This window comes from Sarcophilus harrisii, chromosome 6, assembly GCF_902635505.1.
Source record: "Sarcophilus harrisii chromosome 6, mSarHar1.11, whole genome shotgun sequence".
NCBI lineage: Eukaryota > Metazoa > Chordata > Mammalia > Dasyuromorphia > Dasyuridae > Sarcophilus > Sarcophilus harrisii.
In genome coordinates this window covers 183,265,917-183,293,843 of record NC_045431.1, presented here as the reverse complement: position 1 = coordinate 183,293,843, position 27,927 = coordinate 183,265,917, and the positions used below count along the sequence as shown (strand labels likewise).

The 27,927-nt window shown below is 33.8% G+C and overlaps 1 protein-coding gene across 2 annotated transcripts in view; it reads right to left on the bottom strand.

Annotated features, from left to right (window-relative positions):
- The window catches only part of TRMT44 (tRNA methyltransferase 44 homolog), a 38,721-nt gene that overhangs the window by 2,088 nt on the left and 8,706 nt on the right, over nt 1-27,927 (bottom strand). The window contains exons 4-10 of one of the 2 annotated variants that reach the window (XM_003773414.4): nt 25,930-25,998; nt 24,256-24,363; nt 22,798-22,869; nt 18,098-18,204; nt 14,296-14,479; nt 11,412-11,844; nt 9,418-9,534 (exon numbers count right to left, since the gene is read on the bottom strand). In XM_003773414.4, coding sequence (XP_003773462.3) covers nt 9,418-9,534; nt 11,412-11,844; nt 14,296-14,479; nt 18,098-18,204; nt 22,798-22,869; nt 24,256-24,363; nt 25,930-25,998 — 1,090 coding nt within the window. The remainder of the gene's footprint in view (nt 1-9,417; nt 9,535-11,411; nt 11,845-14,295; nt 14,480-18,097; nt 18,205-22,797; nt 22,870-24,255; nt 24,364-25,929; nt 25,999-27,927) is intronic. The other variant, XM_031942372.1, reaches the window with a different exon arrangement.

Below are 27,927 nucleotides of genomic sequence, written 5' to 3'. Positions count from 1 at the left end.
TCTAACCCTTAAGGTGGTGTTAGCTTGTGTGTAAGAAATTTGGCTCCATCGGTCAAGGAGATGTGGTTGAACCAATTTTGTGGGACCATTTGAGGTTAGGTGGAATTAAAGTATTCCTTGTGCATTCTGTTTTATTCTCTTTATTCCAACAAATCCAAAGACTCCACATGAAACACGGCCAAAGCAACCAAGTCCTTCCTGGCTTTTACTAGCAACCAAAACATTGGCCCAGATTCCCTTAAAATGGTGCCAAGATTAAAAACCTTAAGGGGAATGAGAAGGAAGAAAATTAAAAGAATGTTTTAGAAATCTAGTTCAATATTTGTACTGCATACAAAACTGGAGGCTATGTGAGTTAGGCTTTGAATTTCTTTTTTAAAACACATACTTCATGAACAGAATCAGAAGAATATTGTACACAGTAACAGCAATATTATAAGGATGACCAACTGTGAAAGACTTCTAATTAAGACAATGACCCAAAACAACTCCAAAGGACCTACGATGAAAAATGCCATCCACCTGCAGAGAAAACTGATGGAGTCTGAATGCAAAGAACAAAGTTGTTTTTTTTTTTTTTTAAACTTTACTTTAATTGTTTTATTTTGTTTCTTATCAAAATATGGCTAATATGAAAATGTTTTGTATGACTTCACATGTATAACCAATATCAAGTTGTTTGACTTCTTAAAGATGAAGAGGTACAGAAGTTAGAAAGACAATTTGGAACTCAAGATTTAAAAAAAGCTATTGTAAAAAAAAATTTTCTACATGTAACTAAGAATTGTTTAATTTGAAATAAATACAAATAATTAAAAATGTTTTACACATACTACAGTGTTATGATTCTAATAAGACAGTCTGTCTCTACCAGCAGACTGATGCTTACTAAATATGCTCCCAAAAAGCTCTTTGAAAAGTAAGCTTCTCTAGGAGAGCTAATTTTAAAATTATTAGATTACTCAAAAGCTATAATCAAAAAAAGAGCCTGTACAGCATCTTTCAAAATATTATCAAGAAAAACTGCCCTGATATCCTAGAAGCAGAGAGTAAAATAGGCTTTGAAAGAATCCACCAATCAATCATCTTGAGAAAGAGATCCCCAAATGAAAACTGCCAGGAATATTATAGCCAAATTCCAGAACTTTTGAGTTAAGGAGAAAATATTGCAAGCAGTCAGCAAGAAATGACTCAAATATCAAGGTATCATAGTCTGGATTACACAGAAGTAAGCAGCTTTTAATATAAAGGATCAGAGGGTTTAGAATATAATATTCTCAAAGGCAAAGAAGCTTGGATTACAACCGAGAATCAACTACTCAGCAAAATCAAGGGGAAATTTCAAGGGGAAAAAAATAGACATTCAATGAAACAGGGAACTTTCGAATATTCCTGATCAAAAGACCAGAGCTGAACAAAAAACTGAAATACAAGACCAAAGAGAAGCATTACAAAGTTAAATAGGAAAAAAAAATATTATTCAATAAGATTAAACTTTTACATCCCTACATGGGAAGATATTTGTAACTCCTAAGAACTGTACTTTTATTGGGTATTTAGAAGGAGTACACATAGACAGGTATAAGTTGAATTTGATGGAAGGATATAAAAAAAAAGTTAAGGATTGAAAAAGAGAATTGTACTGGGAGAAGAAGGGGGAGGTAGAATGGGGTAAATTATGATACATGAAGAGGCATGAAAGTTCTATTACAATGGAGGGAAAGAAAAGGAGGAGGGTGAGCACTGTTTAAAGCTTATTTTCATCAGATTTGGCAAAAAGAGGGAATAACATACACACTCAATTGGGAGAATGGATTAAAAGAAATTCTACAATATGTTGTTTACAATAAACACATTTGAAACAGAGACACACACAAAGGAAAGGAAAAAGACTGGAGCAAAACATATTATGCTTCAGCTGAAGTTAAAAAAAAAAAAAAGCCATGGGTAGCAATCCTGATCTCAGACAATGAAAAAGCAAAAATTGATCTAGTTAAAAGAGACAAAGAAGGAAACTACATAGCACTAAAAGATACTTACTATAGACAAGGAAGTAGTAGCAATGCTAAATACATCTGCACATACATATAAAAATTTCTAAAGAACAAGTTAAATTAAATAGAAGGAAATAGTAAAATTATTCTCATGGAAGAATCTATCTTTTTCTTAGTAGTACATGGCCCCTACACGAAAACTGACCATAAAAAACTTCACATTCCAAAGCAGAAAGGCAGAAATACTAAATGCATTCTTTTCAGACCATGATGCAATAAAAATTAATTTAATAAAAAGCCATGAAAAGAAAGATTAAAAATTAATTGGGAACCAAATATTGTCATCCTCTAAAGAATAAGTAGGTCAAAGGACAAATCACAGAAACAATCATTTCATCAAAGACAATGACAATAATACCAAAATTTATGGGATACAGCCAAAGCAGTTCTTAGGGGCAATTTTATACCTCTAAATAATTACATGTATAAAAGAGAAAGAGGAGATCAATGAATTGGGCATGGGACTAAAAGAGAACAAATTAAAAACTTTCAATTTAATATCAAATTAGAAATTCTGAAATTCAAATGAGAAATTAATAAAATTGAAACTAGGAAATTAACAAAATTAACAAAACTAGGGGTTTGGTTTTATGATAAAACCAACAAAACAAACCAACCTTTGGTTAATTTGACTAGAAAGAGGAAAGAAAAAAACTAAATTGCCAGCATCAAAAATGAAAAGGGTGACCCTATCAACAATGAAAAAGAAATTAAAGCAGAAATTAGGAGCTAATAAATTTGACAGTCAAAGTGAAATGATGAATATTTACAATAATATAAATTGCCCAAATTAATAGGAGAGGAAGATGGAATACATTTAAGTAAGTCCAATTAGAAAAAGAAACTGAACAAGCCATCAATGAATTCTGTAAGAAAAAAAATATCTCTAGACCATTTATAAGTGAATTGTACCAAATATTTAAAAAAACAATTAATTCTAGTTAACTATATAAACTATTTGGGGAAACAGCCAAGAGTCCTACTAAATTCCATTTATGAAACAAATATGATGTTGAAACCTAAACTAGGAAGAGTCAAAATGGAGAAAGAAAATTAGAAACCAACTTCCTTAATGAATATTGATAAAAAATTTTATAAGAAAAATACATGGATTGTCCTTTCCATAAAAGGAGAAACGATTGTGGGATGATGTGAGACAAGTATCTGACCTAAGAAAGATATGTGAAGTGCAATCCACAAATCTGAGGGAGAGGTATTATATTATAGAGTTTTTGGATAAGGATTGAAAGAATAAGCAGAGGCTGAACAATGATATCACTGACAATAAATACTATACGTAACATAACAAATAACTAAGAGGAGGTGTAGGTAGTGAATTTTTGATACAAACCACGCATGGAGGCAAAAAGTTAAAATGAGTAACTTATACTACATAGAGATACCTGCTGGAGTTTTAATTGGTAAAATCAGAAAAACTAAGTTTCATTTTCAGAAGGCCAAAAAAAAAAAAAAGTCAAAGAGAACTGCCATTTGAACCTGATTCTGTCCAAGAAAGAATTTCACTGGTAAATGAAGCAGAAATGATAAGAATCTTGGGAGGTAATAGACCAATTTGTCCTTCTGAGAGTCTGTGATAAATTAGAGAAATGCTAAGCCAGGTTAGAGGAATAACAATACTTCGAGAGAAAACTTTAAAGAGCTCAAAGAAAGTATAGGTAGAATCATAAGTCTCTAAAAAGAAATGGCTCAAAAGTGATGAGGTGCTTTCAAGACAAAATTACTTCTAAAGAAGTTAAAAGAAAATGTCTAGACACTAATGTGATCAATCATGTAGCTTCTCAACTAACAAACTTAAAAAATAAGTAAAAATGTAAGTGATATGTAAATGTTAAACTGATACTACAAGTGATGGAAACAAAAGCAGGTAACAGGACAAAATACCAAAAAAAAAAAAAAAAAAAAAAAAAAAGACAAGATACCAAAAGAATAACATTCAAGTCAAGACTTTGAATTGAAGTGAATTCAGGCATGAAATAAATGAAAAAGAATACAAACTATACTAGTGCTAGGATTTAAACAAAGGAGAGGATGAAAATCTTCTTAGTGTGGTTGGGGAAATAGAAATAAAAATTTTAACTCCCATTTTAATTCTGTTGTTAGCACCAAGGAAAATGCTCTTTCAACTGAGGAGGCTCAAACATGGAATAAGGAGAAGATAAGGGAGTATCAAGCTTTCTTCAACATGTTCTAGTCACTTAGTTCAGCTGAATTACATTCCAAGGTAGCAAAAGAACTGGCAGATATGACTGGTGAGACTGGTCTCATATGTGAGATATGACTGGTCTGGGATCCCTGAGGAATCATGATGCATGAGAATTGTCACAGAGTTGGAAGAAGAATAATCTTTTTTTTTTTTTTTTTTAAAAGCAAAGTCCATTCTTAAACTATGCTTCCATATTTTTCATCGATATGACTTTATCTTATTGAATGATATAAAATGATTTTTTGGGGGATCTGATTTCCCACAAATTCTACATAGATCTGCCCAATGTGTTACTAGCATTTCTTCCCATCTCTTATTTTCCTCAAGTACCAGGTCTCAAGTTGGTCTACCTCCCCTTCTGAATACCCATTTACTGCATATATTTTATGCTGCTTCTTTCACTTGTCACTATTGGTTAGTCTGCTTAACACCTGCCATAACCTCATCACTGTCCTTTAGGATCCTAAGGAGAACCTACAAGGCATTTTTTTATTTGGCTTCCACTTTTTTACATCTTTGATTTCCTTTGTAATAAGATGTCAACATTTCTATAGTTCAGTTCCTTTTCAAGGATGTCAATGCACTGATTTTTGGATCTTACAATTAGAGAAAGCTATTATACTAGTCTTTATTGTTAGTCCAAAATCTACGTGATTCTCAGCATTCTCGACCCTCCACTTCCACCACTGCTACTGATGAGGACTGAGACCCCAGAAGTAACAGCCATTCTGCATCCTGCTTTCTGTATGTTTTGCCCCAGACAGTGACAAACCTTCTGGTGAGGTGCCCCTCTGCTCTCAATCAGGCTGAACCTGGGGCAGCAGACACAATCTGTCACCAGAATTCAACTTGAAGCTTTCCCAGGTTGGTGTAACCTGCTAGATAGAGCTTATGTTCCACTTGCATATCCTGAACCTGAAATAACCTCCACATCATGCTGAGCCATCTCAATGGTTCTTTTTCCACTTCAAAGTATAAGTTAATGACACTCAAATCAAGTTTTGGTAAAATTCTAGAATGGGACAATTGGAAAAGGAAGTAGTAATGGCTGAGAGCAAGTATGAATTCATTAAGGACAGGTCATACTGAACTAACTTTATGTGCTTTTTTTGATTAGACGAGTAGATCAAGGAATAGAGTGAACAGAGTACACTGGAGTTCAGCCAGACATCTGAAAAAGCATTTTAAGATATCCTTAGGGATAAGATGAAAAGTCTGCCTGGATATTAGATCAAATAGATGAGAGATAAACTGATTGAAAAACTCCAAAATGCACTAAGTCAGCATCAATAGGAAAGGAGATCTCCAGGGACTGTTACAAGATCTTGGTCCAGCTTTGCTTTTTAATCACAGACTTGAAGGCAGAGAATACACTTTTATAAAGCTGGGAGGGAGAGCTGTTAAGTTGTCAGCCAACCAAGTTGCACAATCAGAATAAATGTTATAAAATCAGAACAGGCTGAAGCTAACAAAATAAAATGTAACAGGAATAAAGTAGCTGAGCACTGCAGTACATGCCTGTGTCCCTGCTGCTGAGGAGACTGAGACACTGTTGGGAGAGAAATCATGTCACTAATAATAACAGTATGGCCATTCAAGAGTCTACATTAACTCTGGCACCAACACAGGGAGTGAACTCCAAGAAGCAAATGGCCATTAGGGGGTCCAAGGAAGGTTTAGTAACCATACCGGACCACAAACAAGGCCAATCAGAGCTCTCATGCCTATAGATCAGTAGTGGGGTTATGCCTATGAGTGTCTGGTTATTTCCATTCTGGGAAAGACTGGAAGAAGGGGAGAGAAGGAGAGAGAGAGAGGGAAAGAGTGGGAGAGAGGAAACAAGGGAGAGAGATAAAGACAGAAAAAAATGTAGAGCCTTGCTTTGGAGATATTTAAAAAAAAGAAATAAGTACAGAAAAGGGATGAAAACTAGAAGTCAACTCATGAAAAAGATCTGTGATTTTTAACATATCAAATTTTATAAACATCAGCAATGTAATGTGGCAGCTGGGATTGCACATGAGATTAATATGGGTATTCCTTCTATTGATTCAATTTACAACCATTCTGTGCCTTAGCAAACTGTTCTCAAAAGTCACTATAGATTTAAAAAAAAAAATTTACCACCTGTGGGTCAGTTTTCTGGTGAGGAATACCATTCTTTTAACTGAACTAGCTGGTTCTCACATGTTACAAAGGCAGCCTGTCATTTTTCCAGTTTTAAAAAACTACAAAGATCTTGTCTTCCATGAGTATATCTTTCAAGAAATGAAAGGGCACCTTGATACCATGGTGAAACACTAGAGCAGGATTTCAATAAGATTTTGGACTGAATTAATAAAAACTGAGCATTCAAAGGGAAGAATATAATAGTTCACTATCTATTAGGCCCTGATCAGAATACCCTGAAATGTGCCTGTTCAGGCTGCCACAGTTTGGAATGGACATTTTAAAACTTCCATAAATATGTTTATAGGAAACTGAAAGGAACAGTGAGAAGGACAGAAATTATGTCAAAGGTTGATTAAAAGAAATGGTATTTAGGGCAGAGGAAAAAAAGTTATGGAGGGACTTGATGTTGTCTTCAAATAGTTCAAAACTGTTCACGTGGAAACAACTAAATTTGTTTTCACTTAATCCAGAGGGCAAAATTAGCATGTTTTAATTATTTTGCACCAAGGATAAAAAACTATTTTTATTTATCAGCAACATGATTTCCTTCAACATGGCCCCTGTAGAAAGTAAAATGTAGAGACTATTATATATTTTAAAAAAAATTCTGAAAGGCTAAATGGCTTGCCTATCTATAGTCAAACAGCTGGTAAAATAAGGGACTGAGAGTTGAAGTCTGCTAACCTCCAATCTAGTGTTTATTGCAATATATCAAGCTACTGAGGGCATTTAAAAATAAAAAAAGAATTAGGTGGCAAAGTCTATTTGTCCAGTAAACAAGAGCATGAGTTCCCAAAGTATAGCACCAGGGACAACTGTCCTGATTTCTTATAATCCTGACAAAGAGATGGCTCAAGTACTAATACAAGCCAACAAAATGAATTACAGGTAAAGCAGGAATAATCAGTGTACTACTCATTCCATAGGTTTTTTTTTTTTTTTTTTTTAAGGAAAATACTATTCCATAAAGCTTTTTAATATTACATTCCTGAGAGTATTATAAAATCCTCTACCTACAGAGTTGGAAAGAATCTCTATCCTATATGCATTTTTTTAATCTGATCTATAATATTCTCAACAAACTCAGTTTTAATTTGAAAACTTCTAGTAACTGGGAACTCACCAGTGCTGCAAAAATCCAGTTCCAATTTTAAATGCATCATCTTGCTAAAAGTTCTTTCTTACATTGAGTCAAAAATCTGCTCCTTACAGTCTTTTCCTCATTTGGGATTTTTTAAAATACTTAACAGAAATCAACCTGGCAATTCCAGAATTTGAGACTAGAAGGCCCTCAGCGGATACCCAGTAAAACCCATGTATGAAAGGAATCTTTCCTGTGGTATAAATAATAAGTGGTCACCCAGCTTCCTCTTGAAGACCTCCAATGAGAGGAAGATCACAGTCCTCGAAGAGATTTATACATTCTTGGCCACCTCTGAATGATTTGTTAGGAAATTTGTCCTGACCTCTAGGCTAAATTAGGTTTCTATAGACTCAGTTTTCTGGTTCTGTTTTTTGAGGTCAAATAAAACAAGTCTAATTCCTTCCACAGGCCCTGCATATTATTGAAGATAGCAAGCAGGTCCCCTATGAATCTTTTTTTAGTTGCCTATATGACATGGACTCAAAGTCCTTCACAAACTTGGTTGCCTTCTTCTAGATACTCTCCAGCTCATCTTTCTTTAAATCAGAATTGAACACGATATTCCAGGTATGTTTTGGCAAGCTCAGCAAATAGTGGGATCATTATTTCCACATTCCTGGAAGCTATGCTATTTTAATGAATGCCAATATTACATTATTTTTGGGGCTACCACATAACACCACTGACTCATATTGAGCTTTCAGTATCCTAAAACTCCAGAATCTATTGTCAATAATCTATTTTTCAGAATCTATTTGTGCTATTTAAAAATTTTTGTACTAAGAACAATGTTGAATTTAGTTCTATCCTGTCATGATTTTTTGGAATCTTAATGTTTGGTTTTTGTGCTCTGTTATCCGTCTCATTTCCTCCATTGTATTTATTTTTAAAAATTTAAGGTGGATGCTAAGTACCCTTGTGTATTCACAATGATTTCTAGTGATAAATCCCATTGTTTTCAATTGTTCCATTTTCTATCTTCAGAATTTTATTCTTGAGCATCTTCCTGAACTGACTCTCCTTGTAGTATTTTGGGCCTATTTTTTCCCTGAAACTTTTGAAAGCTGTTTTCCCCAAATCTAAGGTACATGCTAAATGAACCCAGATTTCTTCCCCTTAGTCTAATGTTTCATTTTGTGCTGTTATCATCTTTTTAGTTCCACAATTACCTTTTTATGTTCCCATGTGTGTAGTATAGGACTTTGTAACAATCATCATCGACACTTAATAATGACAGTAATAACAACAGCTAGCTTTTACATGCCTCGTTAAGGTTTGTAAGCAATTCATATATGCTAATTCATCTGATCCTCACAACAACCCCTTGAAATTATTATCCCATTTTACAGATGAAGCAACTCCAGCTGAGAGAAGTTAATTGTTACGACCACGCTAGCACCCTAGATACCTCAGAATCAGCCAGAGTCAGGATAAGCAAAAGTCTTTAGTCTTTATTCTTAGTTTTAGTATACACTGTTATATATAGTATATACATTTAGTACACACTGTATACACTCTGTATACACTAATCATTGAGCCTGCACAGATAGTGGAAAGGACCATTTTCCAGGCATATGTCTATAGAGTATTGTCCAATCAGTAGTTAGCCTCAAGTGCTCGGCAGTCCTGACCTCAGTGCATCGATTCAATAGTTTCAGCCCTCTACAGTTAATGACTTGCACTAGGAAATAGTTAATAAGTGTCTGAAGCAGCATTTGAACTCAGGCCTTTCTGACTCCAAGTCTATTGCTCTATCCACTGAACTACTTATATAGTTTTATTTTCTTAAATAAACATAATTTAAACAGCACCCACATCATTACCTTCAAATATCTGATGACTGTTCTTAAGCAGGGTTTGGAGACCTCCACATTCTCTTTTTAATCTCTGTAGGGTTTCTCTATCCAAGTGATTTGCTACTTCTGCCAAAGAAAGGCTTCCTGTCAAGGAGGAAAAAAATTCTATAAGGTTTCTTCCCCAAACTGGATACTTTTAGAAATGCATAAAAAGAACACTCCTAGTTAAGTATTCAGTATAGGAAAATACTTTTAGTTTTGTTATTTTATATATTTAGGATACTTGTTTGGTTCTCTTCACCCTAGTTTAATAACCCCCCCCCCCAAAAAAAAAATCACTGGAAAATAATTCAGAAAATACAATAACTACAGGCAATAGAATCTAATTATTCACACTCAATACCAATACATGTAACATCTGTATAGAGCTTGATTTTTTCAAAATACTTCCTGATATAATAAGGTACAAGGGAAAGAACCCTAGAGCTGATATTAGAAGAGCCACATCAGGATCCCAGTTTTACTCCTGTATGGCCCTGGGCACTAAGTTCTGCTTTAGGGGCCTCAATCTCCTTCGTTTGAAAAATAATCTCACAAATCTCTTTCACCTCTAAATTCTATATAGCCACCTTCCCATTCATTATCATTCCATATGATCCTCTCCAACAACCTAGGTAAGCATAAACTAAAGTATTAGCTCCATTTTACAAGTCAGACCAATGAAGTTCATTAAGTATACAATTTCAGAGCCATCAAGTAGCTAGAGATCAGAAACCTCATATCATCATGAGGGAACTGAGGCTTAGGAAAGTAAAGTGATTTGTTCAATTCACTGCAAGTGGCAGAATCAGAACCACAATCTATAGTCTCTGGACTCTGCAACTTTCCCTCTGCACTTATCACATCACCTCTCCTAACTGAGTATCTGGCAAGAGAACATTCAAGTCCACAATTAACATAAATTGATAAAGTGCCCATTACATTTAAGGGACCAAGGAATATAAAAATGAAAAATAACAGAATTTGGCCTCAAAGATCTTATTATCTCTTACTGCAGAAATAACAAGTATACCAAATTCTGACACAAAAGTAGGTAGATGTTAAGATGCAAGATAAAGTATTTTATCAATAATGAGGGAATGGGAATAAAGAGAAACAGGAAGGGGAGGGGAAAAGAGGATTCAGGAATTATGCTGCTGCATCTCTATCTTCTATGTGGACTCCTTAGCAGTCAATACCCCTGTCCTCTTCTACACCTAGGTCCTTTGGGAACTTTAAAGTGCCACACAAGGGGGAGAGGCTGTTATTATTGATTAGCTTTACTGAGGGTTTCCCAGTTATGCTGTTTGTTGGTTAGTTTGTTAAGTCATGAATGTCTATTGAACAAATGAGGCAACAGTTTATCATAAAAATAACTTCTTTTTTCTTATAGATATTAGGACTTTTAAATTTCATGGCAGTGTTTGGTGAGGTCATTAAGATAAGGTATTTTAGTGCCAAAACCTTTTAGTGCTATCTGTACATGGCAGATTAGTATCATCATTTCTTTCCTTGGTGCAGGAATTTGCTCTGTAAAGATGCAGTCCTACGCTCTTGTTTTATAGATGAGCTAACTTAAGAGCAGCAAGAGGACCTTTGAGAGGGCACAATCATAGATTAGTAGCAGTAAGCAGGATTCAGGCTCTGGTCCTTTGAAACCAAATTTAGAGATTTCCACATCATGACATATTGTATACAAACAACCAATGTTTATTTAATCTTCATAGATTGGTGTTGTATAATTCTGGAGCCTAAGTCTGAAATTAATTTTCTGGAAGAGTTAGCCTTGAATATTAATAATGCAGGGACTACATTAATATATGCTGCATGGGAAAACTTTAATTTAGAGACCACTTCTCTGCTCAGTTATCATAAATTTCTTTTTCATTTCATAAATTCAAAAACAAAACAAAACAGGAGAAATGAGTTTTCATCAAAGAATCTTTAGCATATATTCCAGAAATGGGGTTAAAATTGTTTACCTCCTCGATTCCAGGTTTTGGAGCTTCCGATGAAAGGATCTTTGGGGTTCTGTTGCTTTTCATTCAACAACAAATTAGCCACTTTCAGAACTATGTGATCAATGAAGTCCCGAGGAAGAGAAGCACAGTTCCTAACATGTTCAATTTTGTCTCTAGGCTGAAATCCACTTATCCAAATTCTATTTTCTTGTGGCACCTTCCTTTCATCTTCAGGAAACTGATCTTCGGGAGATTCATCACTGAGATAGTTTAAATATGCATGATGATTACAATGATTAGTTTCAATTGTGCTGCCTGAAGAGGAACAAGAAGAGTCTTCACTATGGGGAATTTGAGCACAGGACTGCCTACTGTCAATATACTGTGTTCTCTGTTTATCAACTAAAGCTTCTTCAGGAGCTGGATATGTTCTGGATTTTCCAATGAGGCAAACCTAAATTTACAAAAAAGTAAAATAATCATTTTGCTATGCTAGCACAATACAGACCTTAAGGATTGAGTATTCAAAAAGACTAGTCTAATCAGATGCCTCACATGTAACAGATGAGGAAATCTGAGGTTCAGAAAAATGAAGCAGCCTGCCCAAGGTAAGACTGCCAGTTTTGAGTTGTGTTGTGTTGCCCGCAGTCCCAGAGCTCTTGCACAGGCTCTTTTCATTTTTTCTGTCTCCCATACACCAATGTAATAAGGTCAGGATTCATATTTATTTAAATGAATAACAAAGGCCATAAAACTCTATTTGCACAATTCTCAAAAAAGATCTCCTTAAAGAAAAAAAATCTGAGAGAGTCCAGGCTTAGTATAGAGTACCAGGCCCATAGTAAGCACCTAACAAATACTTGAGAAATGGGTGAGTTAACCAAGAGAACAAAATGAGTGGACATCAAGTATGACTACAAGACAGTGAGACTGCTGTCTAAACAAACACAGCTGATCTTAAGCATTCCAATATCCTCATACATTACACTATAGAAAACTGAGTGCTATTCTTCAAAGTAGTCACCTTCAAAAGGTGCGCATTTAATCCAGTACTGTTGTTAAATGTGTTCAGAACATGCTTTGGGAATAGCATCCAGAGTCAGAAAAAAAAAAAAAAAATCCAAGAAAACTAGGTTCAACACAATACTGAGATTTTTTATTTAAGAATTTACGTATTCAAATCTCCAAAGTTGGTGAATTTGAAAGATGGTCAATGGAAAAGGGATCAGATACATGTGAGACCACAAGCAATAGAACTAGAAATCATAATGGGTACAAATTAAGAAGAGGAAAACCAGGTTTAATTTGAGGAAAAATTTCCTAGCAGAGTTATCCATAAGTAAAACAGACCACCCTGGGAGGAGGTGGGCTCCCTCTTATTTAAGCAAAAGCCAGATGAACACTTACTAGGAAAGGGAGAGAGGTGATTGTCCCAGGTACAGGCTGAATTAGACTGTCGTTGAAGTTCTTCCAAATCTGAATTCTTTGATTTTGTAATGAATTTTTGTTGTATTCAAAAATCTAACTCACCACTAACAAGCAAAATTTTGCCAACACTATAGATGTTCAAAAGAAGGTGAAGGCTCTGAAGGAAATTCCCAAAGAGAAGTTCCCAAAATGTATGGAATTTAATAGAGTAAGTGTACCTACCATGTTATAATGACCACTTTGGAAGGCATAATATTAATCTGTGGATAAATTCAGATATTACTGAATATTTTCTTAATCTCCTTCTTAACTCACAATTCAGTTTCTAATTTATGAATCAATAAGTAAATAAATGAAATGCTATTTATATACCAAATATTTTTTGCCAAATTTATATGCCAAATAAGAAAAGCCATTTATCATGTGCCAAACACCTTTTCAACCACTGAGGATAAAGACAAAAAAGAAGAGATTGCTTCTATTTCTATACTTCTAAAATTTTTAAAACAGCATCATATTCTGTTAGTTCACAAATTAATACAAAATTAAAACTATATCATTATCACATTGATGAAGGGGGGGGGGAAGAAGGGACCTGAATTAGGGAACATTTTAGAAGATATTGCTTGAAATAATAATGTATCCTATTTTAGTAAAATAAACTAAATGATTATATTTACAAAAGATGCAAACTGAAGATAATGTTCAAACTTACAAAAGGATTAAAGTTTTTATTTAAATGGAAAACATCTCTAATGCATATTTAATAAAAGGCATATATTTTAAATATGATTCAGTTTATCAAAAACTTGATCTACAAATTTGTAGGAACGTAACTAATATACAGAGATATATTTGTACACACAGCCACTCAACACTTATTTTAATGTTACTTACGTGCTGCTGAGTTGAGATCCTATTAAGTCTGATTTAATGAACAGAAAGATTAACTTGTAATCAGTCTATTAATTATATATAAACAGATATGCAATTAAATTGTATGAAGTGTTCTCAAAGAGATATTTTTTCTGCAATCTTAGTTACACCATATAGTTTTATTTTAATAAAACTATTCCTTATCATCAGTGCAGCCCTAGTGAAATTATCATAAATTCCAAAACAGGACAATTGATGTTTAAGCTTTGGAGACTCCTACGAAAACCTCCCTTCATAATTATTAAAGGTCTTTAGAAAATGATAGATATCAGAACTCCCATATACTCCAATTCCTTTTAAATCAAAAGGCTCTACTCTTGTGGGCAAAGCCATTTCATCTGAGTATAAAAGTAACTTCTTACTCAATAAATCTAAGCTGAGGATACAGTTGATGAGATTTCTATCTTTGGATAAATATTAATTTATTTAAAAAACAACGTGAAACAACATTGTGTCAACTTAAATTACAAGATGTGTTTTTTTTTTTAACTTTCAATTTAAATTACTACAAAACTCTAAAATAAAAAGGACCAAAACTTACTCTTTTAGTTGATGGGATTCGAAGACAGTCTTCCTCAACATGGAATCCACAGGTGAGCCCCACTTCTTTAATAAAATCAAGGTATTCCCTGTATTGGGTCTTCTTACTCTGTCTTCGGCTATATTTTCCAGTGAAATCAAAGAAACAACATGGCAGGACAAAGTAACGGCAATTATATGATGACCTATAAAAGTCAGCAGAGATTCAGAGACCAAAAGTTCAGACAAATCTATTAAATAAATATTAGTAACACTGTATATCTTTATAATTAAACAAACACTAAACACCAACTTTATGCTGCGCATAATTGTTACTCTCCAGATCTATGTTTTCTTTGTTGTAAGGGACTCCCTGTGAGGTAACTCCCTCTACCACTGCAGATCAACAACTGCCAGGCAAACTAAGATGTCTAGTACACTGAGAGGTCATATATGTATTTAATACAAAGTTTATATAAGACAGTTTCTCGCCTTGTGAAGCACTACAATCTGAATGCAGTAGGGAGATAAGTGATTATAAACTATATACCAAATAAGATAAGTAAACAAAATATAGTGTGATTGAAGGAAGAAAATGTTATTATAGCATACATAAGATCTTATAAAAAATGTCATGAACATTAATGAGGAAATCAAAGAAATTTTCCCACAGATGATGAATCTAATTTATATTCTGAAGGACATGGAAGAATTCAATAGGTGAAAATCAAAGGAGGGAAAGGCATTGTATTTATAGAGAATACCTTGAGGAGAAATGGTGAAACAGAGCCCCCATTTATAGGGGGCATGGCAAGGATGCCATGATGGAAGTTCAGGGGAAACAGAAGGGAATTTGGGAAAATAAAACTGGAAAAGTAGAGTAACATCATATTGTGGAAAACACTGAATCCATAAGATTTACTAAAATTAATTTTCTCAGTGATTCAGAGGCAGAGTGGCAAGAAGACAGGCCTCAAAATCAGGAATACCAGGGTTCAAATCCTATCTGACAGATACTAGCTACATTACAATGGGCAAGCTATTTAGTAACACCCTCCTCCCCCCATATCTTTACTTCCTCCCTAGCCACTGTCCTTAACACCTAGTAATCTGGCTTCTATTTCCACTAGCAATTCCACAAAATTGTTCTAAGGTCATGAATTATCTAATTTCTTGATCCATTGTAAAAAGCATGATAAAGAGTCCATCAAGGAGGAATAATGGGACTGCTGCATAGCTGTGATGGTTCAATTGAAAACAAATAAATGAATCTATAATTAACACATTCCATACAAATGAGAGGAGAAGGGAATAAAAGTTTTCAAAGTGAAGAACCCATTAAAGAATGGGTCAACATATGTATTAAGATTGAAAAAAGGAAAGGGATGGCTTAGCAGCAAGGAGTGAAGCAGAAAGACAGACACAAAGACAGGAAGTCATCACCACAATGATCTTTATGCACTGAACTGGCCAAATCAACTGCTTTACTATAGAAAAAAAAATTGTCTTCCACTGTCTTCTATTAAATAAAGTTCAAACTCCCTCTATCTGGAATTTGAGGTACTTAAAATCCGATACTGCCATTTTCCACCCTTGATCTCTGATGCTCTTCATACAAATATGTTCTATTGTAGCTGCATGGCCACATTTTTGCTGCTTAATGTTAAAGACTTGTGAGATCCTCTGCTTCTTTCAACTTACCTACTACTTGTATTTTATTTTCTCTTCTGATGTTCTTGTTTGTATACTTGTTAATAATTTATTATTTGTCAATAATAATAAATAATATTTATTAAGCCCTTCCTATGTGCAAGGCACTGTGCTCAGTACTGAGGTCAGGGGTAAAAATATTGTTGCTGACATGAAGGATCTCATTTTCTAAAAGGGGAGACAACATTTAAATAATTGAGTATATATGATATATATACAGGATAGAAGGTAATCTCAGACAGAAAGAAGTAGCAGTTACGAAGATGGGCAATGGGTTGAGGGGAGAGAAGAGAAAAAGGAAAGGGAGCTTACAGAAAGCAAAATAAAATGTGTCTGTGTGTGTGTGTGTGTGTGGGTGTGTATGTTAAAGCAGAAGGCACTAAAAAAATTAAATATGTAGTCAGAAAAAAAAATCTAAATTCAAATTCCAACATTGCTTCTTTAATCTCTGTTACCTTCAATAAATCATTTGACCTCTCTTGGCCTCCATATTTTTATTCATTAAATGAGATAGATGGACTGAATGGTCTTTCAGGTAACTGAGCTATGAAAACTTCGCAAAAAGAAAGCAAACTTCAGATTTGGACAAGCTTCCCTTTGCCATGTCATGAAATGTTTCTTAGGCCCCATCCCTTTTCTCCAATTCACAACAGCACATCCCATAATGTTTTGAGCAGGCACAATTTAATACTTACTTCATGTCAGTAACACAGTAATGTTTGGAGTGTGGCATGTACTTTATATACCTTCTACAAAGTTGATCATTATGAGTGGTAACCACCTCACTCTCCAAGTTTTAAGAGATAATTCAAAATAACTTACTTCAAAATGCTAAAAATTAGTTGCTGACTTATTTTGTTGAGAGCATTAAAGTCAACAAGTTCTCAGGTACAAAAAAAAAAAAATCACTTCCTACATCATTTTTTCCTTTACTACAAAATCATTTAAAATTTTTGCTGGTTGTAAGATTATGTGATAATCAATTCTGATGGACGTAGTTCTTTTCAACAATGAGGTGAGTTAAGCCAATTCCAATGATCTTGTGCTGAAGAGAGCCATCTGCATCCAGAGAGAGGACTATGGGAACTGAGTGTGGATCACAATATGGTATTTTCACCTTTTTTGTTGTTTGCTTGTATTTCATTTTCTTAGTTTTTTTCCTTTTTGATATGATTTTTCTTGTGAAACATGACAATTGTGGGAATATGTATAGAAAAACTGCACATGTTTTACCTATACTGGATCATTTGCTGTCTAGGGGAGGGGATAGGTGAGAAAGGAGGAAAATTTGGAACACAAGGCTTTACAAGGGTGAAAGTTGAAAATTATCTTTGCATGTATTTTAATAAAAATAAAAAGCTATTATTAAAAAAAATTCTGCTGTTTTCTAAAACTTCTGACATATTTAGCTATGGACAAGTAAATTCAAAATAGAAGAGATTACTTTAACATTTTGTTTTTATTTTATAATGATAAAAGCTAAATTGGTAAGAATAAATTCTTATGTAAAGAAGGTCCCAGAAACCAGTTATTTACCATTAAATTATATAAGTTTTCTGCAAATCAAGTTGCCTTCTGAATTTTCATCAAAATAAGAAATTACCTCCCACACAAAATTTTGACTTTGTGAACATAAGCTTCTCACACTATTTTATAGGAATGAATTTATTAATACATATTTTTTTTCTTTTGAATTTGACTTTAGTCTATTTCTTCCCATCTTACAAGAGGGCTTATAACCAAAAAAAAAAAAAAAAAAAGCAAGATAATTTTTTTTTTATCTTATAAAATACATTGATTTCAACTGAGCAAGTGTCCTCAACTCAGTATTAAGCTCAGGGCCTTAAAAAGAATAGGTGGCCAATAAAGTTCAGATCCCAGCTCAGTCCTATAGGCATGACCCTCACCTTCTTTATCTAACAACTGTAGATAACAGTATACATATACCTATTTCATAAGGTTGTTAAAAGGAAACCACTTTACAAAAAACTCTATGAATGTTCAAAAGGCTATAAAATGTTTTATTAAAGATAAAAAAGAGTGCTGTCTAAATAGTCACAGTTCATATATCAAAATGTTATCACCATTTATTATACCAGATGTTTTTTAATTACCTTGCTGCAATCACAGGTATCCATGGGGTAAGCTCATCTGAATGATTTCCAATTAACCAATCGACATCTGGGAAAAGGTAACTATCATTTGGTCTGATTGCACTTTCCTGAAATAAAGTATAATTTATGTTCAAAACTACTTCCATTTGACCAAAGAAAATGTCCACTTTGTGTTTTAAAAGCACAAAGGAATGAAAATTATCCTTATTTTTCTGATTTTTCTCTACTTGGTTATTAAAATGTATTCTTTTCAAACATATGCTTGGGAAGGAAAAAAAAACAACTAAATATCAGCTGAGATTCTGAGCTGTATATTCTAGTTTCCAGATTTCTATAATTAAAGGAAATAATACCTTTTACATTGAGTTATCTATCAAAAGAGAAGCCCATTTTTGTTGAGATTAATGATTAAATTATGGATATAAATTACTTATATACTCCCTATACCTACACAGAACAAGATTTCATTATATGATGCAGTTTTATTAAAAATAAGAGTACTGTAAAAATACTAGAGTTCAGATTTTTATGAAGGCCCTACTTTATCCAAGCTTTAATAGCACAAATCCATCTCTTCAAATCCCATGTTCTCCACAACATTCACGTCTTACCAGAAAAAAACAAACAAACAAAAAAACCCAAATCAAACTTTAGATAGTTATCAGACAATGTGAAAGTATTATATTTTTGGCACTAATTACCTGTGAGGTTTTAAAAATTATTTTGTTGATGATCTTTTTTATCCTATGACACTACCCAAGAAGATTTCTCACTCCACAACAAAAACCTCCCTAACACATCAGTATGGGTAGGTAAAATCTAATCAGCATATCAGTCATGTATGAAAATGGATGTCTCATTCTATTCCTTTAGTCCATCATCTCTTTCCTAAGAGCACCATTCTGAGTCAAAATTATCAGGAAATGCAGATATACTCTCCTTGGGATAGGCATCATTTAGCTGAGGTTGAAGTTGGTCATAGAATCCCAAGATTTTGACCTAAAAGGGGTCTCAAAGACCATCTAGCCCAATCCACTCATGGGTTTAGTAGAGACCTCTTCAAAGTCACACAAGTACTAAGGAGCAAGGTTCTAGACTCTTGTCACTATTCTATATACAACATCTTCATTTCAAATCTATCATAAATACTTTGTATTCAATCAAACTAAAGGTATTAAAAATGCTTCTGAAAAAATGAAATAAAAGTACTACATAAATACTCATAATTGTCTGCCATTAAATTAGGAGGGTTCTTAGAAAGAAAATGAATCAACCAACAAGTATTTACTAAGCACCTGCTATACTCCAGGTATGGAGATAAAAAGAGAAAACTGAAAAATTCTTAAGGAACTTATATTCTATCAAAAAAGACAGTGTGAAAATTTCAAGGTTTAAATTCTGACTCTGCTACTTAATATGTAAGTCACCTTTGGACAGAGAAACTATTTTAGATCACAGTCCCACTCCTCCATCTCTATCTTTGATTATCTAGATTAAAGAATTTGTCTCCATCCAAGCTGGAGTAAAACACAATGGGCCTCCCCACCTTAAATTCCTGGTAAGGCTGTGTAGGGTCTCACCAAGATAAGAAGAGCTAATGCAATTTCATTAACAGACTTTAGTCCTTCAAAAGGTGAACTTTTTTAAAATCAGGAATTTGGGAGAAGGGGAGAGCCTCTAAATCTCCCAAGATACTGGGTAATTAATAATCATTTCTATCACTTTCACTTTTCTTGGTCTTAGTTTCTATATCTGTAAAATGTGATATTTACTAAGTACGTCTTATGCATGTGCCAAGTACTATTCCTGCTTTCAAGGAACTTGGAATCTAATAAAGGCAACAAGCAAATAAATATATATAAATAAGCTATACATAGGCATAAATAGGAAATAATTAAGAGAGGAAAGGCCCCAGAATTAAGAGGATTGAGAAAAGGTTCCTGTAGAAAATGGGATTTTATTTGGACCTGAAAAAAGCCAGGGAAGCCAGGAGGCAGAGAACAAGGAAAAAAAAACAGTCCAGGCAGAGAGAAAAGGTAGAGAGACAGTGCAGAGCTAAAGAATTCTGTTCACAGAACATCCAGGACACCAGTGTCATCATATCAAAGAATACATGGCAGAGAATAACACACAAGAAGACTAGAAAGATACATGTGTGGAAGAACAAGAGAGTGGGGGTAGAAGGAGAAAGTAGGTTATAAAGGACTTTGAATGCCAGATGACCTAATTAACCTCTAAGATCCTCATGAAATCAAAATACATTCTCTAATTCATGTGTCAAATGTAAATTTTATATCATTTATATTTATATTATTTTATTTTATTTATATTATTAAAGAGAACTGAAACAATTTTTCATGATATTTATTGTTCTTTTACTACTCTCTTAAAATACTGATTTGTTTTTCTCTTTAAAGAGAAATGGGTTAGTAAAGCTACAATTTGCATTTAAATAATTACTCATGATCAAATTTATAGTCATTTTGTTTAATGGCACTTCTGAAAAACAAAAATCCACCTGTTCCTCTCATAAACAATTACAAAAGATCTAAGGAACACAGCAAATTGCAATATTTATATTTCTTTTTTAGCTCAAAGAAGAAAAACAAAATCAAGGTTCCTTTTTGTGATTTCCATAATGACATTATTATAAACAGGTGCATATTTTTTATTAGAAGCAAGTTGTCTTCTGGCTGACAATGAGATCTGATAAAAAGAGGACTTTTAAAAGTTTTCTTTCAGCTTAAAACATAAACTTTTTCATTATGTTGATGCGTTCATTTGTAGAAAGAGGCAAATTTGGATGCAGTGTTAGAAAAAATGTACTATCAATTCAAACTGGTCTAAGGCTGTGTGTGAATTATCAGGTTCTCCATGATATAGAAGGCTACTTGTAAAGGATATTCATGAATCAAGAAGGGAACTGAACTCCATGATCCCTTCTATCTATGAGACTAAGACCATGCGCTAGTTCAACCCTTATCTGAACAGGAATTCCATCTGTTAATTAAGCAATCAATAATTATTTATTAAGTCCCTCCTATGTACCAGGCCCTGAAATAAGTATTGAGAATACAAGTACAAAGAATGAAATAATCCCTACTCAAAATTAACTCAATTAAAGAATAGTATTCTTTCTTCCTTCTTTCTTTCCTTTTTTGGGGGGAGAAAGGACTAAATGCTCAACTAGTAATAATAGAAGTAACAGAAAAATGCAAAGCATAAAATTTTAATTGTGGAAAGGAGAGTCTTCAGAGTTAAATGGTTGAATATGAGGTTGGGAGATTTCAAAGGTTCAAAATGGCCTTTTTTGACTTTTGAGGGAGAGAGGGGGAAAGAGAGAAAGAGAGAGAGAGAGAGAGAGAGAGAGAGAGAGAGAGAGAGAGAGATTGTGTGTGTTTTAAAATCAGAAACATGTTTCTAAAGTGTACAATGGATATATAACAGCTGTCCAAATCATTGAATCACCCAGCCACCTCCTGAGATCAGGAAGGGAGGTCCCATAATATAATAACTAATACAGGATCATCAGCAGGGGTCCTCAAACTATGGCCTGCGGGCCAGATGTGGCAGCTGAGGACGTTTATCCCCCTCACCCAGGGCTATGAAGTTTCTTTATTTAAAGGCCCACAAACAGAGTTTTTGTTTTTACTATAGTCCGGCCCTCCAACAGTCTGAGGGACAGTGAACTGGTCCCCTATTTTAAAAGTTTGAGGGCCCCTGATTTAGAGTATAAGAGATTATTTAATTCAGCATCCTCATTTTACAAATAAGAAAACTGAACTTCAGAGGTTAAGTGGCTTACCCAAGGATAGGGAGCTAATCAGTCTAAAGTAGAATTCAAACCCAGATCTTTTATGTATCCAAGATGAGTCCCTTGCTGCTGTATCACTCTGCTTCTTTAAGCGAAAAAGCAACAAATCTGTACTGGACCATCAGTTCTGTTACTTCTTCCCTGAAGGACCTTGAGAAAGTTATGAATTACTTTAGGTCTTAGTTTCCTCATGTTAATTCTAACGTTTTCCCTCTGTTGCCTACTTACAGTTTAAGCTGCATCTTTGTTGTTCATACACAGTTGCTTATATATTGTATTCCCTGTTACACAGTGAGTTCTTTGAGAATAGGTTCTGATTTTTGTCTTTTATTTCTGTGCCCAATGCTTAGTACAGTACCAGGCATTTTAGAAGGCACTTAATAAATACTTGTTGAGTGACCATGTGACACCATCCTGAATCCATTTATCATTTCACTGATCATCTTCTGAATGAATAAAAGATTTCAAGGAACCATCAAAAATGTAGGACAGGACAGAATACTTCAAATCTGATATAACCAGAACAAGGAATAGTGAGATCAATCCCTTTTCTCCTTCACTTTTCACATACAACATAGGCTGTTTGGACTGTCATATCAAACTTCCTTGTTTAAATCTATGCTCACTTCAATAATATAATACAATGATTTTTCTGTGTATAGTCACTGAACACTAGTTAAACATAGGTAATAAAAACAAGAAACATGAAATTTGTTCAATTCATACTGAAAGCTTTCAACCTACAGAAAATCCTTGATCAACCAAGAATTAATGAGGATTATCATTGAGGACATTTCTTATTATACTGTAAATACAATGATTTTCTACAAGTAATGAAAACAAAGACTATCGATGATAAAGTCACTTAAGTAACAAATGTCAGTACCTCTAATTGTGTTTGTGGTCCATACATGTTCCATATTTTTCTTCTTCGAACATCAATCCCTCTACCTGGATGCTGAAATATTTGATTTGTCAAATCAAATAGTTAGTTTGATATCAAGACAAAATAAAGCTAAATTACCAGGTAGAAATTAACTGTCTGAAAACCCAAGTACTATAAATTAAACTACAAGTACTAAACTGATAAAAACTAGACATAACATTGACTTATTTCTTAAAGTACTGAAAACAAGAAAAGTATCCTCTAAGACTACCAGAACTACCAGAAAGAGTATTCTGACTGATTATTTCATATGTGGTACAACCACAATCAACAAAGATTGAGGCACCAACCTATTCTCATGAACATGAGTAATGTGAGGGAAACAGAAGTCACCTGGCTGATCAGACTCTAATGATTAACTCTGATGATTTTCACAGTTTTGTATCTTTTCTGTATTTTGTATCCATTTTCTTTTTCTTTTTTTTTTACTGTGAGAAAATTTTAATTATTCAAGACATGTTTTTCCTCCTTATTATAGTTGCTTTTTTTTTTTTTTTAATTTAATAGCCTTTTATTTACAGGTTATATGTATGAGTAACTTTACAGCATTAACAATTGCCAAACCTCTTGTTCCAATTTTTCACCTCTTACCCCCCACTCCCTCCCCCAGATGGCAGGATGACCAGTAGATGTTAAATATATTAAAATATAAATTAATGTATCCATTTTCATAAGTTAAAGAGTGGTACTATGTTTTCTCATTCATATACACTTTCTACCTTTATTCACAAATGCTATACTGCAAAATATAGCCATCCATTTATTAAAATATTTTAAGTGAATGGCAAACTAATTAGTTGTAGGCTACCAAACTGATTAAATGAGTCTTGTATTATGTTTTTTTTTTTTTTTGGGGGGGGGGGGGAGGGAGCTGAGGCAATTGGGATTAAGTGACTTGCCCAAGATCACACAGTTAGGAAATGTTAAGTGTCTGAAATCACATTTGAACTCAGGTCCTCCTGATTTCAGGGCTGGTGCTCTATCCACTGCGCCACCTACCTGTCCCTTGTATCATATTCTTGAGGACAAGAATAAAGGGAACCAGGAATTATAGAGTAAATAAGTAGTCAAACAGTCAAAGCTCTAGGAAGAAAAGAGGAAGGAGAGGAAAGAAGGGAAAAAAGGAAGGGAGGAAAAAAAGAAAAAAGAGAGAAGTGAAAGAGGGAAGAGAAAAGGGAAGTACATAGTATACTTTCTGTGCCTAAAAAATGGTCACTTCATTAACTGTCCCTTCAATTAAGAGCTTTAGGTCCTTCACTTTCTCAATAGATTAATTACTGTACATTTATATTAATGGAACAAATTCAAATGAACCTTGAGCTTAATTCTTTATAATAAAAGTCATTACAAAACAGAATTAAAAATGAAATAGTGTACTTTTAAAATAATATATTTTACCCCTTCATTACTTAAGATATGAACAAGGAGACCATTGCCACATCCTAAATCGACAAAGGACTGTTTTTCAGTTATTCCTTTCTCAGCTCGTTCTTCTTCCCAAAGAACCTAAGCAAAGAGGGAAAAGAAAAACATAGTTTCAAATCAACTCTCTCCAAGTCAAATCAATTCTAGGATACAAAATATCTGTTTGAATAGAACAAAAAAGATAAACTGATTTAAAGAGTTCAAATTCCTTAATATAGATTACAAGGCATACCATAATCATAATACAATGGTATAGATACTGTTTTAAGATAAAATAAAGATGATAGAATGTAAAATAAAACATAGTGAAGTTCTTGGCAAATTTACAAAATAAACATCACTCTGGTCTGGGGTAAGTAGCCCAAAAATGTGACACATCTAAACTAAGAATTGAGCTATAGGAGTTTCTAAGAAAATATTGGATATGGACTTGAATGAGTTCCTAAAATATTAAAATTTTAAAGTTTAATACTTTTTCAAAAGTATGAGGTAACTTTTTTCTTTTATCAATATTTTCTTTTACCTTTGCAAAACCTTGTGTTCCAAATTTTTCTCCCTCTCCCCCCCTTTTCTCCCTCCCCAAGACAACAAGCAATCCAATATAGGTTAAACATGTACAATTCTTCTAAACATATTTCTATATTCAGCATGCTGTGCCTAACAACAACAACAAAAAAAAATCGGATCAAAAGGGGAAAAACTAAAAAGGTAAAAAAAAAAAAACCAACCAAATAAAGAAAATCACAATAGTGAAAATACTATGCTTTGATAGACATTCAATATCTATTTTTCTCTCTCTGGATATAGATGGCTCTTTCCATCATAAGTCTATTGGAATTGCCTTGAAACATGAAGTAACTCTTAAATCGAGACAAAATTAATCTAGAGTAGGTAGGAGAGCAAAGGTACCTTGAAGCTAAATTGCCAACAAAGGAACATAGAGAAAAGAGAAGGCATGAGATATAAAATTACAGAGTAATACCTACATTAGAGATATTGGGGGGGGGGGGGGGGGGGAGCAGCTAGGTGGTGCAGTGGATAGAGCACCAGCCCTGAAATCAGGAGGACCTGAGCTCAAATCAGTCTCAGACCCTTAACACTTCCTGGCTGTATGAACCTGGGCAAGTCACTGAATCCCATTTGCCTGGGAGGCTGGGGGGAAAGAAAAAAAAAAGGATATAGGGCAAAAGTTCTTTCCACAACCTAACTTGGAAATTTAAACATCTGAATTTTATGTGTACATACATATGTACATACATCAAACTTCTGATGGCAACAGAGTAGAAAATGAGCAGTCACTGAATTTCTTTTTGCTTATACTAATTTCAGTAAATATCCATTTATATAGAATATCATTAAGTCATCTCTTAAGGATCTATATAAAAGCATCCTCTGATGTTAGCTTTCTGGTACAAACATGATTGGTGTGATATTTCTAGCACACATGTAGAAATTCAAATACATTTTAGCATACTCAAAGATTAATGATTTTACTTCAATCAAAATTCCAACTACACAAATTCAGCCTGCTGGGAAAAGTAAGCCAATCCTAATTGCCAGATCTGATGTCTTTCTTCATTTTTGCAGAAATTAGTTATTGCAGTTTTTGGCTCCTTGGAAATTCACTTAGATTAAATAAGTTCTTACCAACAGATAAGTAGCAATAGCAACATCTTCATACACAAACTTTTCAGGATCTGTTACTTCAGGCCATACCTGAAAAATATTAAATAATAACTTTTAAGGCTTTTAAAAATGGTTTTCATTGGAACAAAAAATTTAATAATTATTTAAAAATTTTTAATTCTACATTCTCTCCTTCATTCCCGACATTACCCTCTCCTTGAGGAGGCAAGCAATATGATATAGATTATATGTGTGGAGACATGCAATACATATTTCCATACTAGTTACGTTACAAAACAAAACAGAAAAAAATTAAAACAAGGAGCACAAAAAGAAAAAAACAAAAATTATATTTTAATCTGCATTCAAAGTTCATCCAATATCTCTCTGAAAGTAAATAGCATTTTTCATTGTGAATCTTCTAGAATTATCTTGGATCATTGTGTTGATCAAAATAGCTAAGTCTTTTCACAGTTGATCATCATTACTATATTACTCCTAATCAAGCCTACTTCATTTTGTATCAGTTTATACTTTCTATGTTCACCTAATTTACTGATATCACCTTTACATCTAATCATTCATCCATTTTAACCTCACTTTGGTATTCACTCTGAGATATTGCTTTATCCCTAGTTTCTGTCAAACTACTTTCCAGTTTTCCCAGAAATTTTTGTTAAATGTTGAGCTCTTACCTCTAAACTTTGGATTTTGGGGTTTATCAAACTTTAGATTACTATGGTGTATTAGGTAACTAATCTATTGCAGTAATCAAACCCTGTTTCTTAGCCAGCTCCAAATCATTTTGAAGAATTATACCTTTGGAATACAGTTACAAATATAGAACTGCTAGGCTGCCTTCCTTCACATTTTGTTTTTGCCGACTCTCTTGATATTCTTGACCTTTTGTTCTTTCAGATGAATTTCATTATTATTTGTTCTAGCACTATAAAATAATTCTTTGACGGTCTGGCACAGCACACTAGAATTTTTAAGGATTGAGAGATGATAAAATGAATGACATAGGAAGAGAAAATGTATTCCCATAAATTTATTCCATATTATTTAAGATATTTCTTTTTCTATTATAAGGTTAGAGTAAACTACCAACTACTGGTCATTTTTACAATGACTACAGCTTCAAATGTTATATGATCAAAGAATCCTAATTTTTTTGTTCTTTAATTAGACTAATTCAACAAGCACATATCAACTTGTTTATAATATTCCAGGCATGTGCTAATTGAAGAATACATGAGGAAAGAAGACAAACCACTTCTTGCACCATAGAATGTATACTCCATTCTAGAAAAACAGAATGTAAAGAACTAGGTAAAAAAAAAATTTATACAGAGTAGACAAAAAAACCATCTGAAAGGGGATGAGTAGCTGAGGATACCAAAAAAGGAACCTGCTAGAAGGTAGGCATTTTGCTAAGTCTTAAAGAAAGCCAAACATTTTAAAAGACAGAAGGAAAGAGGAGCAATATTCCAAGCCCAGAGAATATCCAGTGCAAAACCAGAGACTGGAGACAAAAGTTCTATTAAAGACCCATGTAGATCTTTTATTTGGATCACAGAGTGCATAGAAGGCAGTAAAATGTGAAAAGACTGGAGAGATAGGAAAGGGTCAGATTATAATTAGTTTTAAAGGCCAAAAAGAACAGTTTATATTTGATCTTGAAGGTAACAGGAAGCCACCAGAGCTTCCTGAGAAGAGGAGAGACATGATCTGGACTACATTTTAGAAAAATCACTTTGGCCACTAAAGGGGAGGAAGAACGTAGTGAGGGGAGATGAGGCACAGACAAGTTAGAAAGCTGCTGCAATAGTCTGGATGAGAGATGACGACAGCCTATGAACTAGGGTTGGGTGTAAGAATGGAGAGATTTTACACAGGGAAAAACAATAAGAGCTGGAAACAAATTTTACAGGTGGGGACATTGACAGGGCAGATGAAGCACTAAAACAGTTACAGAAAATGTTAAATTGGAAGTATCATCATTGGATGCACACTAGT